This window comes from Eptesicus fuscus, chromosome 9, assembly GCF_027574615.1.
Source record: "Eptesicus fuscus isolate TK198812 chromosome 9, DD_ASM_mEF_20220401, whole genome shotgun sequence".
In the NCBI taxonomy this organism is placed as follows: domain Eukaryota; kingdom Metazoa; phylum Chordata; class Mammalia; order Chiroptera; family Vespertilionidae; genus Eptesicus; species Eptesicus fuscus.
This window is the reverse complement of record NC_072481.1, coordinates 23,558,368-23,573,089: the sequence shown is the minus strand read 5'-3', so window position 1 is coordinate 23,573,089 and position 14,722 is coordinate 23,558,368. Positions and strand designations below refer to the sequence as shown.

Below are 14,722 nucleotides of genomic sequence, written 5' to 3'. Positions count from 1 at the left end.
AATTACCCCCTAGGAAATGTTGAGGTCTAGAGACACATTACCAAGGCGAGCACCATTTTAATGCTCTGGGCTTTGGCTGTTAAATATGTATGCCATCCGCAAAGCACTTCCCAAAATTAATGGCATTTTACAGCTGCTCCGAAGGCAGCGTATTTATATGGAGATGTATAGATTGGGGGCTGTGGTGGCTTCACAAATGAAGTGCTAATTTTAGAGGATAGGGCCGGGAGGGGCGGGCATGGAGAGAGGGTCAGGAAGTGAGCTACCTCGGGGCCTTTCCCAAAATGGATTTCCGCTGCCAGCTATGATTTTTAACCTTCGGTGACATTGGGCATGGTCTCTAGGCTAGAAAGGTCACTGTGGTAACAGGCCACCCAGTACACAGAAAGAAGATAATAATTATATTAACAATAAGCCTATCTAATAAAGACAGAATATGCAAATTGACCATAACTCCACAACAAAGATGGAGGTGCCCACAGCCAATGAGGAGGGAATATGCAAATTGACACCACAAGGCGAGAGGCGGAAAGGCAGCTCCAGATAGGAGCGAAGGTGGTGCCGGCAGCCAGGGGAAGGAAGGCCTATTCTTGCACGAATCTTCGTGCATGGGGCCTCTAGTAATAGTAATAATAATAATGGCAGCTTCCATTTGCCAGGCACTGTCCTACGTGCTTTTCATAGTTTGACTCCTTTAATCCTCATTACAGCCCTATAAAGCAGGTTCTACTATTATCCCCATTTTACAGAAGGAGGTGCACATTGCCTGGGAATCTAGTGCGGTTGATAATCCCCTGGGGAAGATGGCACTTTCTCTCCAGTTATTTTCTGGGGCCAATAATAGGGCCACCAGGTACGTGGGCCAGTTTGTTCACTGCACAAGAGCATCTGACCAGAAGGATAAGTTGGGCCTGAAACCGGCCCCACCCCAATGCCAGGGTTCCAGGCAGCACCTTCCCCGAGACTAATTAGCACAAAAGGTGACCTGTGCACTGGCCAAAGTCGCCTTTCCTCCAGGTGGCCGAGCGCCTTCTCCCTACCTGCACCTTCTCCGCCGCCCCTGGATTCCGTTCTCCGATCTTGTGATCTGCCTACTTGGTTGGAGGGTGGGGACAGGCAGCACTGAGGTTGAGCGTGGACCCTCGCCAAAGGACCCAGCTTTCCACCCAGTTAGACTGAGAAGTAGTTTTCTCAGAATCCCTGGAGAGACAGGAACCTCTTGGGGACTCAGACACTCCCCAGCTCTTTCTCTGAAGCATCCCAAAGGACTGTGGAATCTAGAGTAAATCAGTCATGGGGTGGGGTGGGACTTTGAAAGGCAGTGTGGCCAGGGACCCAGGGCCAGAGGATCAAGCCCACCTGTAATGGCGGGATCCTGGCAAGAGGTTGCTGGTGGGTTTCTGCACCCAAGGACCTCCGATGAGGGTCTTTGCCTGAGCCTTTCATTGCTGACCCCACTCCAGAGGCCCACATGTCAGAGGAATGGCCACACCAGTTGAGAGAATGATGAGATACCTGCATAATCAGGTGTGTGCCCTTCTTGTGGGCTTGTGTTCATAAGATTTTTCAATACATGTGCCTTCTTTCAGCTAGTGGGCTAGTGAGGAATATCACCCCTCAGCTGAAGGTTTGGGGCATTCTGACATTTGGGGGTGCCGAGATGGCTTTGGAGAAGGTTAAGGCCCAGAAAGAAGCTAAAAGATTGCAACGGAATTCCGTCAGACTGCAGTTCAACTCCTGGGCAACTTATTGACCTTCTCTGAGCCTCAGTTTCCTTATCTGTCAAATGGGGACAATGTCATCTACCTTGCAAGTTTGTGAGGCTTTTAAATCAAACAGCCTGTGAGAAAGAGTTGAAATTAGTGCTTAGTGTATGTATAGCAGGAAGGCCAAGAAATGTTGAGTTTGCTAAGCGTTCAGCTCACTCACCACAGACTCTGAATGGAGATGTGTAAGTGAAGCTGGGTGGGTGGGACCAATGGAAACATAGACTTGCATGGAAGACCTGGACTCTGGGACACTGTATGGTCCTAGATTCGGACATGTCAGATCCCACAGTTCCTCACTCTGTGTCTCTCCAACTGGACGAGGTCAACAGCTACTTTCCACTATTTTCCCTGCCTCTTCTCCCTGTTATCCTTGGCAGGGCTGCCAGGGGGTTGTTTCTAAATGGGAAACCAGAGCCGTGCCCTGTTCAAAGCCTTTCACTGACTCCCCATCACCAGGGAGGGAGGGAGCCTGACATGGGACAGCTGTCACCTGTGCTCTGACCCCATAGCTACCTTCCGAGGACCCCTGCCCTCCAGGGAGAGACACATTGGGACTCAGGGCCTCTGACACAGTGAGGTGGCTAAGAGCTCAGGCTCTGCGGTTGCACCAACCTGAGTTCAGGTCCTCTCTCTAGAGCAGTGGTTCTCAACCTCTCTAATGCCGCGACCCTTTAATACAGTTCCTCATGTTGTGGTGACCCCCAACCATAAAATTATTGTCGTTGCTACTTCATAACTGTAATTTTGCTACTGTTAATGAATCATAATGTAAATATCTGTGTTTTCCGATGGTCTTAGGCGACCCTGCTAGCAGTTCTAAGAACAACTGCTGTAGAGCCTAAGACCATCGGAAAACACAGATATTTACATTACGATTCATTAACAGTAGCAAAATTACAGTTATGAAGTAGCAACGACAATAATTTTATGGTTGGGGGTCACCACAACATGAGGAAGCTGAGCTCATCCATCACTCATCCTAGTGAATTCACTTTCTGCACCTATAAAATGGATTATGAGTACCTACCCCTAGAAGGTTGAAATCAAGGTTAAATGAGGCAATATCAGCTACTGCCTTTTGAGCCTCCTGCTCTGCTGGGCCCCATCCTCGGCCCTCCACCGACACTGTCTCATTTGCTGATTTACGAGTGCCCCGCACGTGAACAAACAAATGCAAGCTATCGCGGTTATCAGGAGTCACTCACCTGGCAGATCCTGACTCTGGGGACTGAGATCCTTGGGAAGAGAGCGGTATCAGGGAGCATGTAGATCTAATCTTTTAAATGGGAGCTGGGAAGATACCTGATGACAGAGTGTGCGCACACTTGAGCCAGCATCAGAATCCCCCGGAGGGCTTCTTACAACACAGACCGCCGGCCCCACCGAGTGTCCGGTTCAGTGGTCTGGGTGGGGCCTGAGTATGTGTAATTCTGAGAAGCTCCCAGGTGATGGTGATGCTGCTGGTCTGGGGACCACACTCAGAACCACTGGCCTGCATTGAGGGTGCAGCAGACAGAGCGTGTGACTCACAACCAGATGGTTTGGAGTTCAAATACCTAGTCCACTGCTTACCAGCTCTGCAACCATTGGACACTTAATCAGTAAATACGGCTTGCGCCCCCTCGTCTTGCCAGGGATACCCGTAGGTGGCCATCCGGTAGGTACAGCGTCGGCTCTCAGGAAATGTACTTTTCCTCCCTGACTTAGCAGGCCTCCCTCTAAGCCGCCCAAAGGATTTTTTTAAAACACCGGAGCAGAGGTTTCAGCCCAAGCTCTTCAGCCCCAGGCGGCCTCCCCCAACCCCACTCAGCCTTCCTCAGCGCCTCTCCTATCTGCCCTGCAGGAGGAGCCCTTTGTCATGTTCCGGAAGTCTGACAGGACCCTGTTTGGGAATGACCGGTTCGAGGGCTACTGCATTGACCTGCTCAAGGAACTGGCCCACATCCTGGGCTTCTCCTACGAGATCCGGCTGGTGGAGGACGGCAAGTACGGGGCGCAGGACGACAAGGGCCAGTGGAACGGCATGATCAAGGAGCTCATTGACCATGTAAGTGGGGCTGAGGACCCCCTGGAAGGCTTGGCCAAGTCCCGTTTGCACATCAGGGTGGGGCATCTGGCCGACAAGGGCCCTGGGGCAAGAGAGATGGAGTCACAGGCTGTGGGGAGGGAGGAGTGAGGAGCTCCCTGTGGCCTGCCTTGTTCATGCTCCCAACTCCCAGATGCTCCCCTCCATGTAAGCACACACGCACTGGCCCATCCCACTCAGAGCCATTCCCACCAGAGTCTTTGATGAGCTGCCTTCTGTTCCTTTAAGAACTACCAAAGGGTGTCCCAGCCATGTGGGTGAGCTGGCATGCAAAACACCTCACCAAACCCTGGGACGCCGAGATAGATCCTACACTGTCTTGAGTGACTTTGGGGCCAGTGGGCAGATGGGTGGTCCAGGGAGCCAAGGACTGGGATGAAGGAATGAGCAAGGCTCAGCTGGGCGGTACCAAGGAGGCAGATTCATACTCAGTCTGAGATGGGAGAGGACCCAGGGGAACAAGGAGCAGAAGCAACAGATGGAGCTTTTGAGAGAGGGAGCAGTTGGTGGGAGGGTACTGGGTTTGTGGAACACTGGGGGCAAGATGAAGAAAATCCAGTCTAGGGATACCACAGTAGGGGGAGTCAGGAGGCTCTGGGTTCAAATCCCGTTTCCTCATTCATTGGCTATGTAAACAGGAATGTCACTGGACTTCTTCAGTGGCTTCCTTCTCTGTCAACGGGTGTAATTCCTCCCTCCTCAGAGAATTGTTGATACGGGGCATGAAATACTAGGTGCAGGGCCAGCCTTCAGCACACATATCACCATGGTTAGGAGCCCAGGCCGTGGACCGCTGCGCCAAGGTTCAAGTCCTGGCTTTCCCAGTTGATAAATGAGCAACCAGGTAAGTTCATCAACATCGCCGAGCCTCAATTTCTTCACTTCTAAACGGGAGTGATCAGCAACTACCGTAGCTCCTATGGTGGTTGCGGCAATAAATGAGGCACCACTTCTACAGGCTCACCTGGCACCTACATTACCTGCCTTCAGCGCAGGGCCCTCCACTCTCCAGCAGCGTTCTCGATCGAAGGCCTGCTAAGGAAGGCAAGAACCTGATCTGTACTAAACCCCTTACGTTCCTCCCTCCTTTATCCTGACAGTGCAGTGAGGTAGGGACTGTTGCCACCACCCCTGGTACAGACTGGGAAGCTGAGGCAGAGGGAGGTGAAGGCCCACAGCAACCCGTCTTTGGAGGCCCTCTACCTCCGAAGCCCTGTGCTCTGACCTCTGCAAAGAGCCAGGGCAGAGGGAGGCTCATGCAGTTGGTCTTGGCAACCTGAACGGTACCAGCCAAAGGGATTATTCTCATTTTGCCTCTCAGAGCGGGGGCAGGCAGCAGCAGGGCCTCCTGTTAGTCTTCCTGCCCCTGTTGGAGGGGCTGCCACGTGGGGACCTTGGAGGTTGGAGCGGGGAAGAGGCTGGAGCCCAGAGGAAGAAGGCTCCAGCAGAGCGTGACAGTTTCCTAGGCCCCAGGAAGTAACCCCCAGGGAAGGCTGATGGGAGAGGCTAATGGTAAAGAACATGAACTCCACGGGGCTTGATTCCCACTCTGCCACTTACTAGCTATGTGTTCCCAGACAAGTTCCTTAACCTCTCTGGGCCTCAGTTTCCTCCTCTGTAAAATGGGAGTGATAATAATAGAACCTCGCCCCATAAGGCTGCTGTGAGGACTAAGTTCACACATAGTTGGCACTGTGTCAGTACTTGCCCTTATTATTGTTTTTTACTGAGGCTGGGGAGGGGGCTTCAGGAAGTCCCATGATCTCCCTGAGCTCATGACCTAACTCACTGAGAGTAACCATACCTGCCCTGCGTTCTTCCCAGTTGGTTGTGCTGCTCCTCAGAGACAATTGCTAGGGAAGCAGCTCCCAGGTTGTGGAATTCAATCTAAATGGAAGGGTGTGGTGTTGTCACCGTTATTAGTAATAACTGTAATTATTATGGAAATTAGTCAGCAGGGCCCAGAGGCATCTTCATTATGGAGCCCCGTACACTTGGGAGCAGGGCTGTGGAGTGTGGGGCTTCCAGTGGTTCTGAGCCTGCTGTTTGCAGAAGTAAGCTGGGCGGGGGAGGAAGAGAGATCACATGGAGGGGAAGCCACGTGCAGAAGCGAGCAGGGCAGAGGCCGGTCTTGTCACTGCAATCTCCTGCAGTCAGAGAGCTCTGAAGAGCTGTATGCTAGGGGGTGGGTCAGAAAAACCCTGCAGCAGCCAGACCTTCCCAAGTTGACCCTTGGCTGGGGAAAGAAGGAGGCCCCATCGATGGCTCCCGTTCAACCCCGTCTCCATGGAGGCCATAGGCTCTAACGGGACATGCAGGTGACCTTGTTAAACCAGAGTCCCTACAATTGATGAGTCCATTAATCCTAGCTTGGTGCCAATTTTAATATCATCATAACCATTTATTAGTGTCGTCAGATAATTAGTCTTCTCACTAGCTTATAGAAAACGTGGTAAAGGCTTGGCAATATTATTACTTTCTTATTAGGGATCTGATCGTAGACGTAAAAATGATGAATGCTAACTTTGTAAGGATCTGCCCCCAGAGGCCTATTCGGAGACCCTGGGTGGAGCCTCTGACCAGCAGGACGTAAGAAGTCCTTCCCTGACACATTGCTCACCTCTGTCCCATGCCACATGGCCTCCCAGGAGCCAGGATTGTGGAGGAAGATGGGGCACCTGGAGAGTGTCCCCACACCCGACACACTCACCTTCCCCCAAGTCACCTCCAGCTATGGGAGCAACAAATGCGATTAGGCAGAGCAGCGCATTCTCCATCCATCACCCCATCTCTCTCTCTCTAATCATCACTGGTGTCAGGCCATGACCCCATCACCCATTATTATGTCTTCTACCTTCAAACCAGGAACCAGATCCAAGTCCTGGCCTGCATGCATTGGTGTTGGAAGGGTTCTCAAACCCCTATTTGTGTGACCAGGAAAGGTTCTGCCAAGCCACCTCCTTCAGGCTGGGGCAAAGCACTTTGAAGCAAGGCATGCTGGGAGCTCACCTGGGGCAGGTCAGAATCCTGGATGGGACAGAGCATTTGAGGATAGGGGATATGGATGGACTGCAAAGGGTGGACTCTTGTTGGCAGCCAGGTTGACCAGAGCTCTGGAGAAGCTCAGGATCTGCCTGAGGATGACCAGTAGGCAAGTGAGGAATTCAAAAAGGACTTGGAGCCACATTGAGGTTCACCACAGAACTGTCAGCTGCTAGGGACTCAGCAAGCAGAGACCAGCCTGGGAAAGGCCTGAAAAGAGCCTGGCAGGGGTCAAGGTTCAAACAACCAGGTGCAAGAAAAGACAAGGTGCAAGGTAGCAATAGAGCTTCAGGGGTGAAGGAGGTATTGGAGGGAAACTGAGGTCAGAGGGAGCATCTGGACCACGCTTACACTCCTGAGGATCATCTGTCCCTCCATTCATTCCACAAAACTACCTGGAGCAAAGTCTCAGCCTGGGCTCCTGAAGGGCAGAGCTTGAGGCATAGGCTCAGATGCCACTGCTTAGTAACGGGGTGTGATGCGGGCAGAAAGTGACGGGCAGGGATGTGGAGCAGGAGGGAGGGAAAGCCAATACAAGGATGCATTACTGAGCCATTGCCACAAAGTACAACTAATGGCTAGATCCACAAGTCTGTGCCCCAAGAAAGCCTTGCAAAATGTATCTCAGAACCATCTCTTGGAGTGAAGGGGACAGGCTTATTAACTGACTCCTGACTCCCATGCATTTCTGGGCTTGGCATGGAGGCATGGGAGCCAATCGAGACCCTACAGCAGTGTCCCTGGGAAGTCATGGGGGCAAGAAGGGCCCAGGTGGCAAGAGGTGAGATGCTGTCAACTTGTACCTGTGTGAGGTTATTCACAGCCAGAGGGTCTGTTCCAAGCACCCATGCCATGCCAGACCTGGATGGTGACTAGAAATGCGGGAGCAACTGAATCAATGGAACATGCTGACCTCCTGCCAGGACTCAGGAATCAGCCATTCTCCAAGGCCTGGGAAAGACAGCGGCTTCATTTCTCACCATCAGGCATCCAGGAGGTCTGTGTGTGAAGCACAGGCAATGACCCCTCGGCCAACACTTAGGAATTTTCTAGCACCTGTACCCATCTCTTTAGATATATGCAGGCTGTTCTGAGGTTGTCAGTGGCTACAGTGCTGATTGGTAAGTGTGACTGGCTGGTGGGTCATCAGACACCACCTGTGATTCAGTGTCCGCACCCCCGAAAACTGCCATGTGGCAGGCCAGGCGGTAATCTCCTAAACCTCCGGTGTTCCCATTGATCAAGTTATTCATTTATTCAATAAATTTATTAAGGTAGGTCTCATGCCAGGTGCTGCGAATACATAGCAGGATCCCTCCCCTGAGCCTCAGGCTCTGACCTTCTAGTGGAGGAAACAAACAATAATCCATGAACGTATGGAGAGATGCAACTATTAAGCCAGAGTAAGTATTCTGAGAAAGGAACATGGTTAATGAGAGAGACACGGGCAGGAGGGGTCAACAAATCACCCATAAGACCAATAAATGTGTTGAACAAGTCAGAGGTTTGAAGGTTATTCAAGGATGTGATTACTATAAATATGAAAGCAAAGACCTTGGACCTTCTTTAAGCCTTAGTTTCCTCTCCATAAAGAAATTGGGATTGGAGTAGATATTCTCAAAGTTCTCCTGTCTAGTTCTGACAGCCTGTGGTTTTGTGAATCATCCTCAAAGAAAACTTGCATGAGTGGGAGGAATCTGCCAAGATTGGGCCTTTCATTCTGAGTAATGAACTGAAACGGCAAAGGCTTGACATCTACTCTGCTCTTTCAGGAGAACTTGGACAAAATAATGCCTTTTTTAGGGGGGGAAAACCAAATGGTGAAATGTAGTGTTTCTTGCCTTAAACAAAAGTGAAGAGAACACCGGCCTTCTTGAAGCCCAAAGGAGAACACACATTAAAATTCCCCATGAAGAAGGTCAGGTTGACCAGTTGTCTTGCTGATGTAGTCAAAGAATACCAAAGATGTCCCTGTGCCTTAACCCCATTATAGCAGAAAGTAGAAAGGCTGGTAGGGACATTCTGATGTTCTGATTGGTTCTTGAGGAAGAAAGAGGCCCTGTGGCCCTATGATTGTCTTCCTCATCAATCCTGAAACATTTCTGGTAGATGGAACAAGCCCTGGCCGCAAACACCTTGATCCCCCCAGTAACTAATGTTCTCATCCAACTTCCCACCAAAAGCCAAAGGAAGATTTGCCTCCATTGACTTTGAAGTTCTTCCCAAGAATCCACTCCAAGCCCCAGAGGCCATTCCCAGAGACCAGTTCCAAATGCATTCTGAACAATGATGATGACTTCGGGTTCATAACAGAGCCTCCCCAAAAGCATTGTGTTTTGAAGGGACAAGTCTGGGGGAGGCCAACTTTGAGAATCAAAAGTCCATTTCAACCCTGTTATGCCAACATTACAGAGGATCCTAGAACTTCAAGATTGAAAGGGACTCTCTAGAGTGCCAGGCCCCGTTCCCACCCTACTCAAAGTCCTACCCTCATCCCCCAAAAGGGTCTCCCTCTACCAGAAGCTCCCTGAGAGCAGGGGTTGGGTCTCTTGCTCACCTCTGCATGCCAGACTGGTGCACAGTAGGTCTTGAGCAAATACACATCAGTCCCTCTGCACCTTCCCAGATAGTTCTCTCTTTTGTTGTGTTCCTGAACTGAGAGGGCGCCAGGGAACTGGGGTACCTGTTTCTTCTCTCTGCCTTAAGAGCTAAGCAAGTTCCAGCTCACACACTCAGAAATGTACAAAAGGAATGTCCCGTGTAAAACAATCCTTTGTAATAGGCTCCTCCCTAGCTTTCCCAGGTTCTGAGGTTCATTGAATCCTTGTGCTCCAAGTGTCAATAGTTGGGTGTGGGGGTGCTGTTAGAAGGAGAAATACTGGGGTAAGCAACATCATGGTGTGTTTCCCGCCGTCCCCAATCTAGGACATTTGCAAAGCCATTTAGAAGCTGGGGTTCCACCCATATCAGTCCTCCCCTCTTTGAAGTCTGATTTCAACTTGGTTCCTGGTTTCTATTCTAGGATTAGTGAAGTCAGAGATAGTGTTAACAGCTGCCATTTAGTAAACAATTTGATTAGTGTCCACTTCCCTCGCTGCCTGTATTCCCCAATGCTTGGTGGATCTTATAAATAATGGATGGATAGATGGATGGATGGATGGATGGATAGATGGATGGATGGATGGATGGATGGATGGATGGATGGATGGATGCATGGATGGATGGATGGAGCTGGATCAAGCCAGTGGATAGCTGCCTAGGGGCATTGCCTTGGGACGAGGTCTCACAGCTTAGCAAGAGGGTCTTTAGTGCTGGTCTTTAGGACCCCAGCCTCCCTTTCTGTCCTGCCCCATCAGAGGAAGGAAAGTGATAACTTGGTTCACATTCTAATGTGTAAATATCCACAGGAACCTAAGGAGTAACCTCTCAGAGAGGAACATTATTAATTAACAAATAGTACAGAGGCTGAGATGGGGATTAAAAATTGAGAAACGGAAAAAGTGTATCAGCTATAGTACCAACTGTGCTTAGAAACTCATAGGTAAATAAGCAGATAAGACAAAAGGTCATGTGGCCACACATCCTGTTATTCAAACTGAGTAGGCTAGGATCTTACCACAGGACAGAGCAAAATTCATGGGGGTTTAGAATTGGAGGCTATCAGAGAGGGCTTCTTGGAAGAGGGAGCATGTGCAAAGGAATATGGAAAGTGGTAAAAGTCCACAGAGGAGGGCATTCTCAATAGGGCACAGTGTGTGCAAAGCATAGATGTGGTCAACAGGAAGCAATTTAATGGAGCGTCATTTAGAAATAGAGCAGTGCGGTAAGGCTGGACAGAAAGGAATAAAGGATTATAGATTTTTAATTAGGAAAAGCTCAGACCCAAAAGATAGAACTTTTATTATTTCCTTCAATAAAATTGTGATGGGCTAAGATTTATCAATATCTGAGCATTTATAGCCTCCCCTACCCCCTCCTTTCTTTCTCTGCTCTCATCCCTCCCCTCCCTGATTAAAGGGGGCTCTGGATTTGCCTGTTTATTTTGTTCCCTACCTTCTCCCTCCAAAGAAGGTCTTGTTTTTGCCTAACTGGTTTTGGGGGCTTTTAGGATATTCAGAATATCTAGAGTGTTGTGAAGCAGTCAAGAAGTGGATAGGAGCCTTGGCCAGTGTTGTTCAATGGTTGGAGCATCGGTCCGCACACCAAAGGGTCATGGGTTCAATCCCCCATCTAAGGCATGTACCCAAGTGCAGGTTCAATCCCCAGCCCCAATCGGGGCATGTGCCAGAGGGAGCCAATCAATGTGTCTCTCTCACATCAATGTTTCTCTCTCCTGCTCCCTCCCTCCCTCTCTTCCACTCTACCCAAAAATCAGTGAATAAAATATCCTTGGGTGAGAATTAACCAATAAATAAATAAATAAATAAATAAATAAATAAATAAAAAGTGGATAGGAGAGGAAAACATTTAGATAAGGGTTGTTGTGGATTCTGTGTCCTCTTCATGATGTTTGAAAGTCACAAAGAACATGAGTGATCTTTAAATGTTTTTAGGTTATGAACTGTATTTATTTGACAAAGCACCATTTTTAGAATAGAGCACATGGTTATAGCTTTAATAGGGCTCCATTCTCTGCACGTTTATGCCGCTGTCCTTTTCCTCAAGGTCATGAGCTCTCGGAGAACAGGGTTAAGTTTATCATTGTCTCCCCAGCACCCTGAGAATGGCCTGGCCCAGCAGAAGGGTTCGCAAACATTGAAACTGAAGAGTGGTTAAGTAATCCAGGGCTCAGGCAACTGACTCCACTCCAAGGAGTGTTCTATCCACTGTCAGTCGGAGGCTTTGCTCATAGTCTGTCTGTCTCTCTCTCTCATTGCAGAAGGCGGACCTGGCCGTGGCCCCCCTGACCATCACCCATGTGCGCGAGAAGGCCATTGACTTCTCCAAGCCCTTCATGACGCTCGGTGTCAGCATCCTATATCGCAAGCCCAACGGCACCAACCCCAGTGTCTTCTCCTTCCTCAACCCCCTGTCCCCTGACATCTGGATGTATGTGCTGCTCGCCTACCTGGGTGTCAGCTGTGTCCTCTTTGTCATCGCCAGGTAAGGGCAATGCCATGGCCAAAGCTCTGGCCCAAGGTTGGAGGTTTAGGGAGCCAGGCATGTCTCCACTCATCCACTGCTATGCATGTTCCTCTCTCCTTCTCTGAAGCTTGGATCCCTTTATGACCCTCGGGGAATATTCATGGCCCCCAAGCTTGAATCCCTGTCCTTACCCTGGTCTGTGTATATGACTCTGAGAAGCAGCTCTTGCACCCCAGGCCCTATGAGCAGGCTTGGAGAGGTGAAGTCACTGCCCAGAGCTGAATCATCTGGGCCAGGCACCCAGTCCTGCAAACCCAAGTGCATTGGGTGGCCCAGCAGGCAGCTTGACATTTGAAAAAAGGACTGTGTCCATTTAATCCACAACAGCAGGGGAAACAGTACCACACACACACACACACACACACACATGCACTCATGCAGAAACATACATACCCACCTGTCTGTAAGACACACTAACAATACCTTGCACATTTGGTTGTTCAAATGGAAGATGCTAGCACATCCTTGTGGTCGATGGTAGAAGGCGATATCAAGGGACACGTTGAGCTCAGTGTTTACCGAGCATCTAGTGTTTGCCAAGCACCATGCTCTGTCTGTTGTAGCCATTATATTAGTTACTTCTCCCAGCCTCCCAGGAAGAGGAGACATTTGAGGCTCAGAAAGGCTCATTCTCACCAAGGTCATCCTAGCAATAAGTGAACTCGGGTCCCCATGTGTTTTATCTGTGACCCACATCTCTGGCCACCTGGACATCCGTCCTCTGCCTGGGCCCCAGCTCCCCCTCCCCTTCACAGCTGGGCCCTCTGGCCCCTCCCTCCAGACCCCAGCCCAGCCTCTGCCCTGGTTATTTTTTCTCTAAACCCTAACAAGGCACGAAGGGAGACTTCTCTGGAAAGGCAATTTGAGATCCAAGGACTTGGTGTTTCAGCCTTTTTTTCTCCTGGGACTTCTTTGAAAACCTTTCCCCCATCCCACTTCCTTTGCTCCCTCCTCCCACACAGAGAAAGACCAAAGGGAAAGATGGCGGGATGAGATTGTCCTGCCTCCAAGCCCTTTGCTGCCTGCAGGCCTGGGGCTGCCTGCTCAGCCCAGCCCGCAGCCCAGCCCGACACCGCCACAGCCTCTTGTCTCTAATGGTCTAACAAGCCTTTGAAGGCCAGGAGCCACTCTGCAGCTCTCAGCATCATTTTAGCGGCTCCAGGGGCCTCTCAGCCCCCCAAGCCCTGGAAAACAGCTCAGGTTTTCCAGCATCACTTCTGCCCTTGTGAAGTGCGGCTCCTCCCCCGGCCCCTCCCATTCCTGGCCTTTCATCAGCTGCTGGCAGCCAAGCCTGCTTCCCACCACGTCCCTCCTGGCCAGGACAGTAGGAACCCCCTTCCCAAGGTTAGGCTGGGGAGACTTTTGGGGAGAGACAGGATTTCCGGAACTGCTGGAATGATGACACAGGACACATGAGTTGAGAAGGGAAGAGCAAGGGTCTTGGCCACGGAGCCACAGACAGCATCGTAGTACCATTGTCACATTGTGTAGCACTCACATAACACAATTCACACGCAACCTGTCGAAATCGTCACCACAGTCCTGTGAGGCGGGTATAATTATTCCCACTTTACAGAAGTAGAAACGGGCTCAGAGAGGTGAAGTCGTTGCCCAAAGTCACAAAGCTTTTTCTTGCAGAGTTAGGCTCCAAATCATGACCTTTCCGAGCTTAAATCAGGGGTGGCAAATGGAGGTGCCGGGGGCAGGGCGGGGGGGGGGGGGGGGGACCAGGAAGGAAGCATGAGAAAGGGAAGCAGGCTGAGTGGAGGGAATAGGGAGCGAGGGGATGGAAGCAAACCAGAGGCACACGCCTGGCGAAGGGGCAGCCGCTACTCGGCTCCCACAGCTGCGCTCGGCAGGATGCTGTGCCAGCGCTGCGGGGTTCGTGATTTTTAGAGAGATTCAGACTTCAATGTGACACCTCTTGGCTTTTATGTGTAGCCACTCATTCGATTTTTTACAACACTGCCAGGGTCAAGCACCGCACATCTGTACGGGGCATGTGGCCCGCGGCCCCATTCTCCCCGTGGCCTGTGTCCTTTGGGCCACTGCATGCTGGCTGCTGGAGAGCTGGACACAGCGCCCAGAGCTGGGCCTGTGAAGGTGGCGAGCCCCCAGATCCTCTCCACGGCTGTGGCTCAGCACAGGGCTGTCTGCCTTGCCAATGGCCTGGCCTGGCTCATGCCTGCCTAGCACCAGCGCGTGAGCATTGAGGAAGGCCTTTTCCTGCCACCGGGATATTCTGCTTCCGGCCACACCAGCCATCCCAGCCTCTCGGGGACTTCCCCAGGGTCTCTCTGTCTCTCAGAGGCTCTAGCTTCCCCCACCCTTCATTTCCGCCACGGGAACTTGGGCCATGCACAAAGACGATGCCCCACCTGCCAATACTTCTCCTCCTCAGAAGGCAGTGGGGGGCTTAAAGTAACCATTTCTCCCTGTCATACATGCATTTGTATCTTCAGGGAAAAAAATCTTAAAAATTTGATAGCACAGTGTTCTCTCCAGCGGGGTGGGATCCTGGAGTACTTTTACTTTCTCACTATATTCTATGCTGTTTGGATACTTTACGAAGAATGTACTTTACTTTTGTTTTTACTTTAAGTTTTTAAGTAATATATGAATAATTAAAAATATAAGTAAATAACAAAAATAGTAATAAATAATAATAAATGAATAAATA

The 14,722-nt window shown here is 50.5% G+C and overlaps 1 protein-coding gene across 1 annotated transcript in view; it reads left to right on the top strand.

Annotated features, from left to right (window-relative positions):
* Positions 1–14,722, top strand: part of GRIK3 (glutamate ionotropic receptor kainate type subunit 3) — a 196,680-nt gene that overhangs the window by 163,360 nt on the left and 18,598 nt on the right. Inside the window, exons 10-11 of the mRNA XM_008151137.3 lie at positions 3,613–3,816; positions 11,777–12,000. Of these exons, the coding sequence (XP_008149359.1) occupies positions 3,613–3,816; positions 11,777–12,000 (428 nt within the window). The remainder of the gene's footprint in view (positions 1–3,612; positions 3,817–11,776; positions 12,001–14,722) is intronic.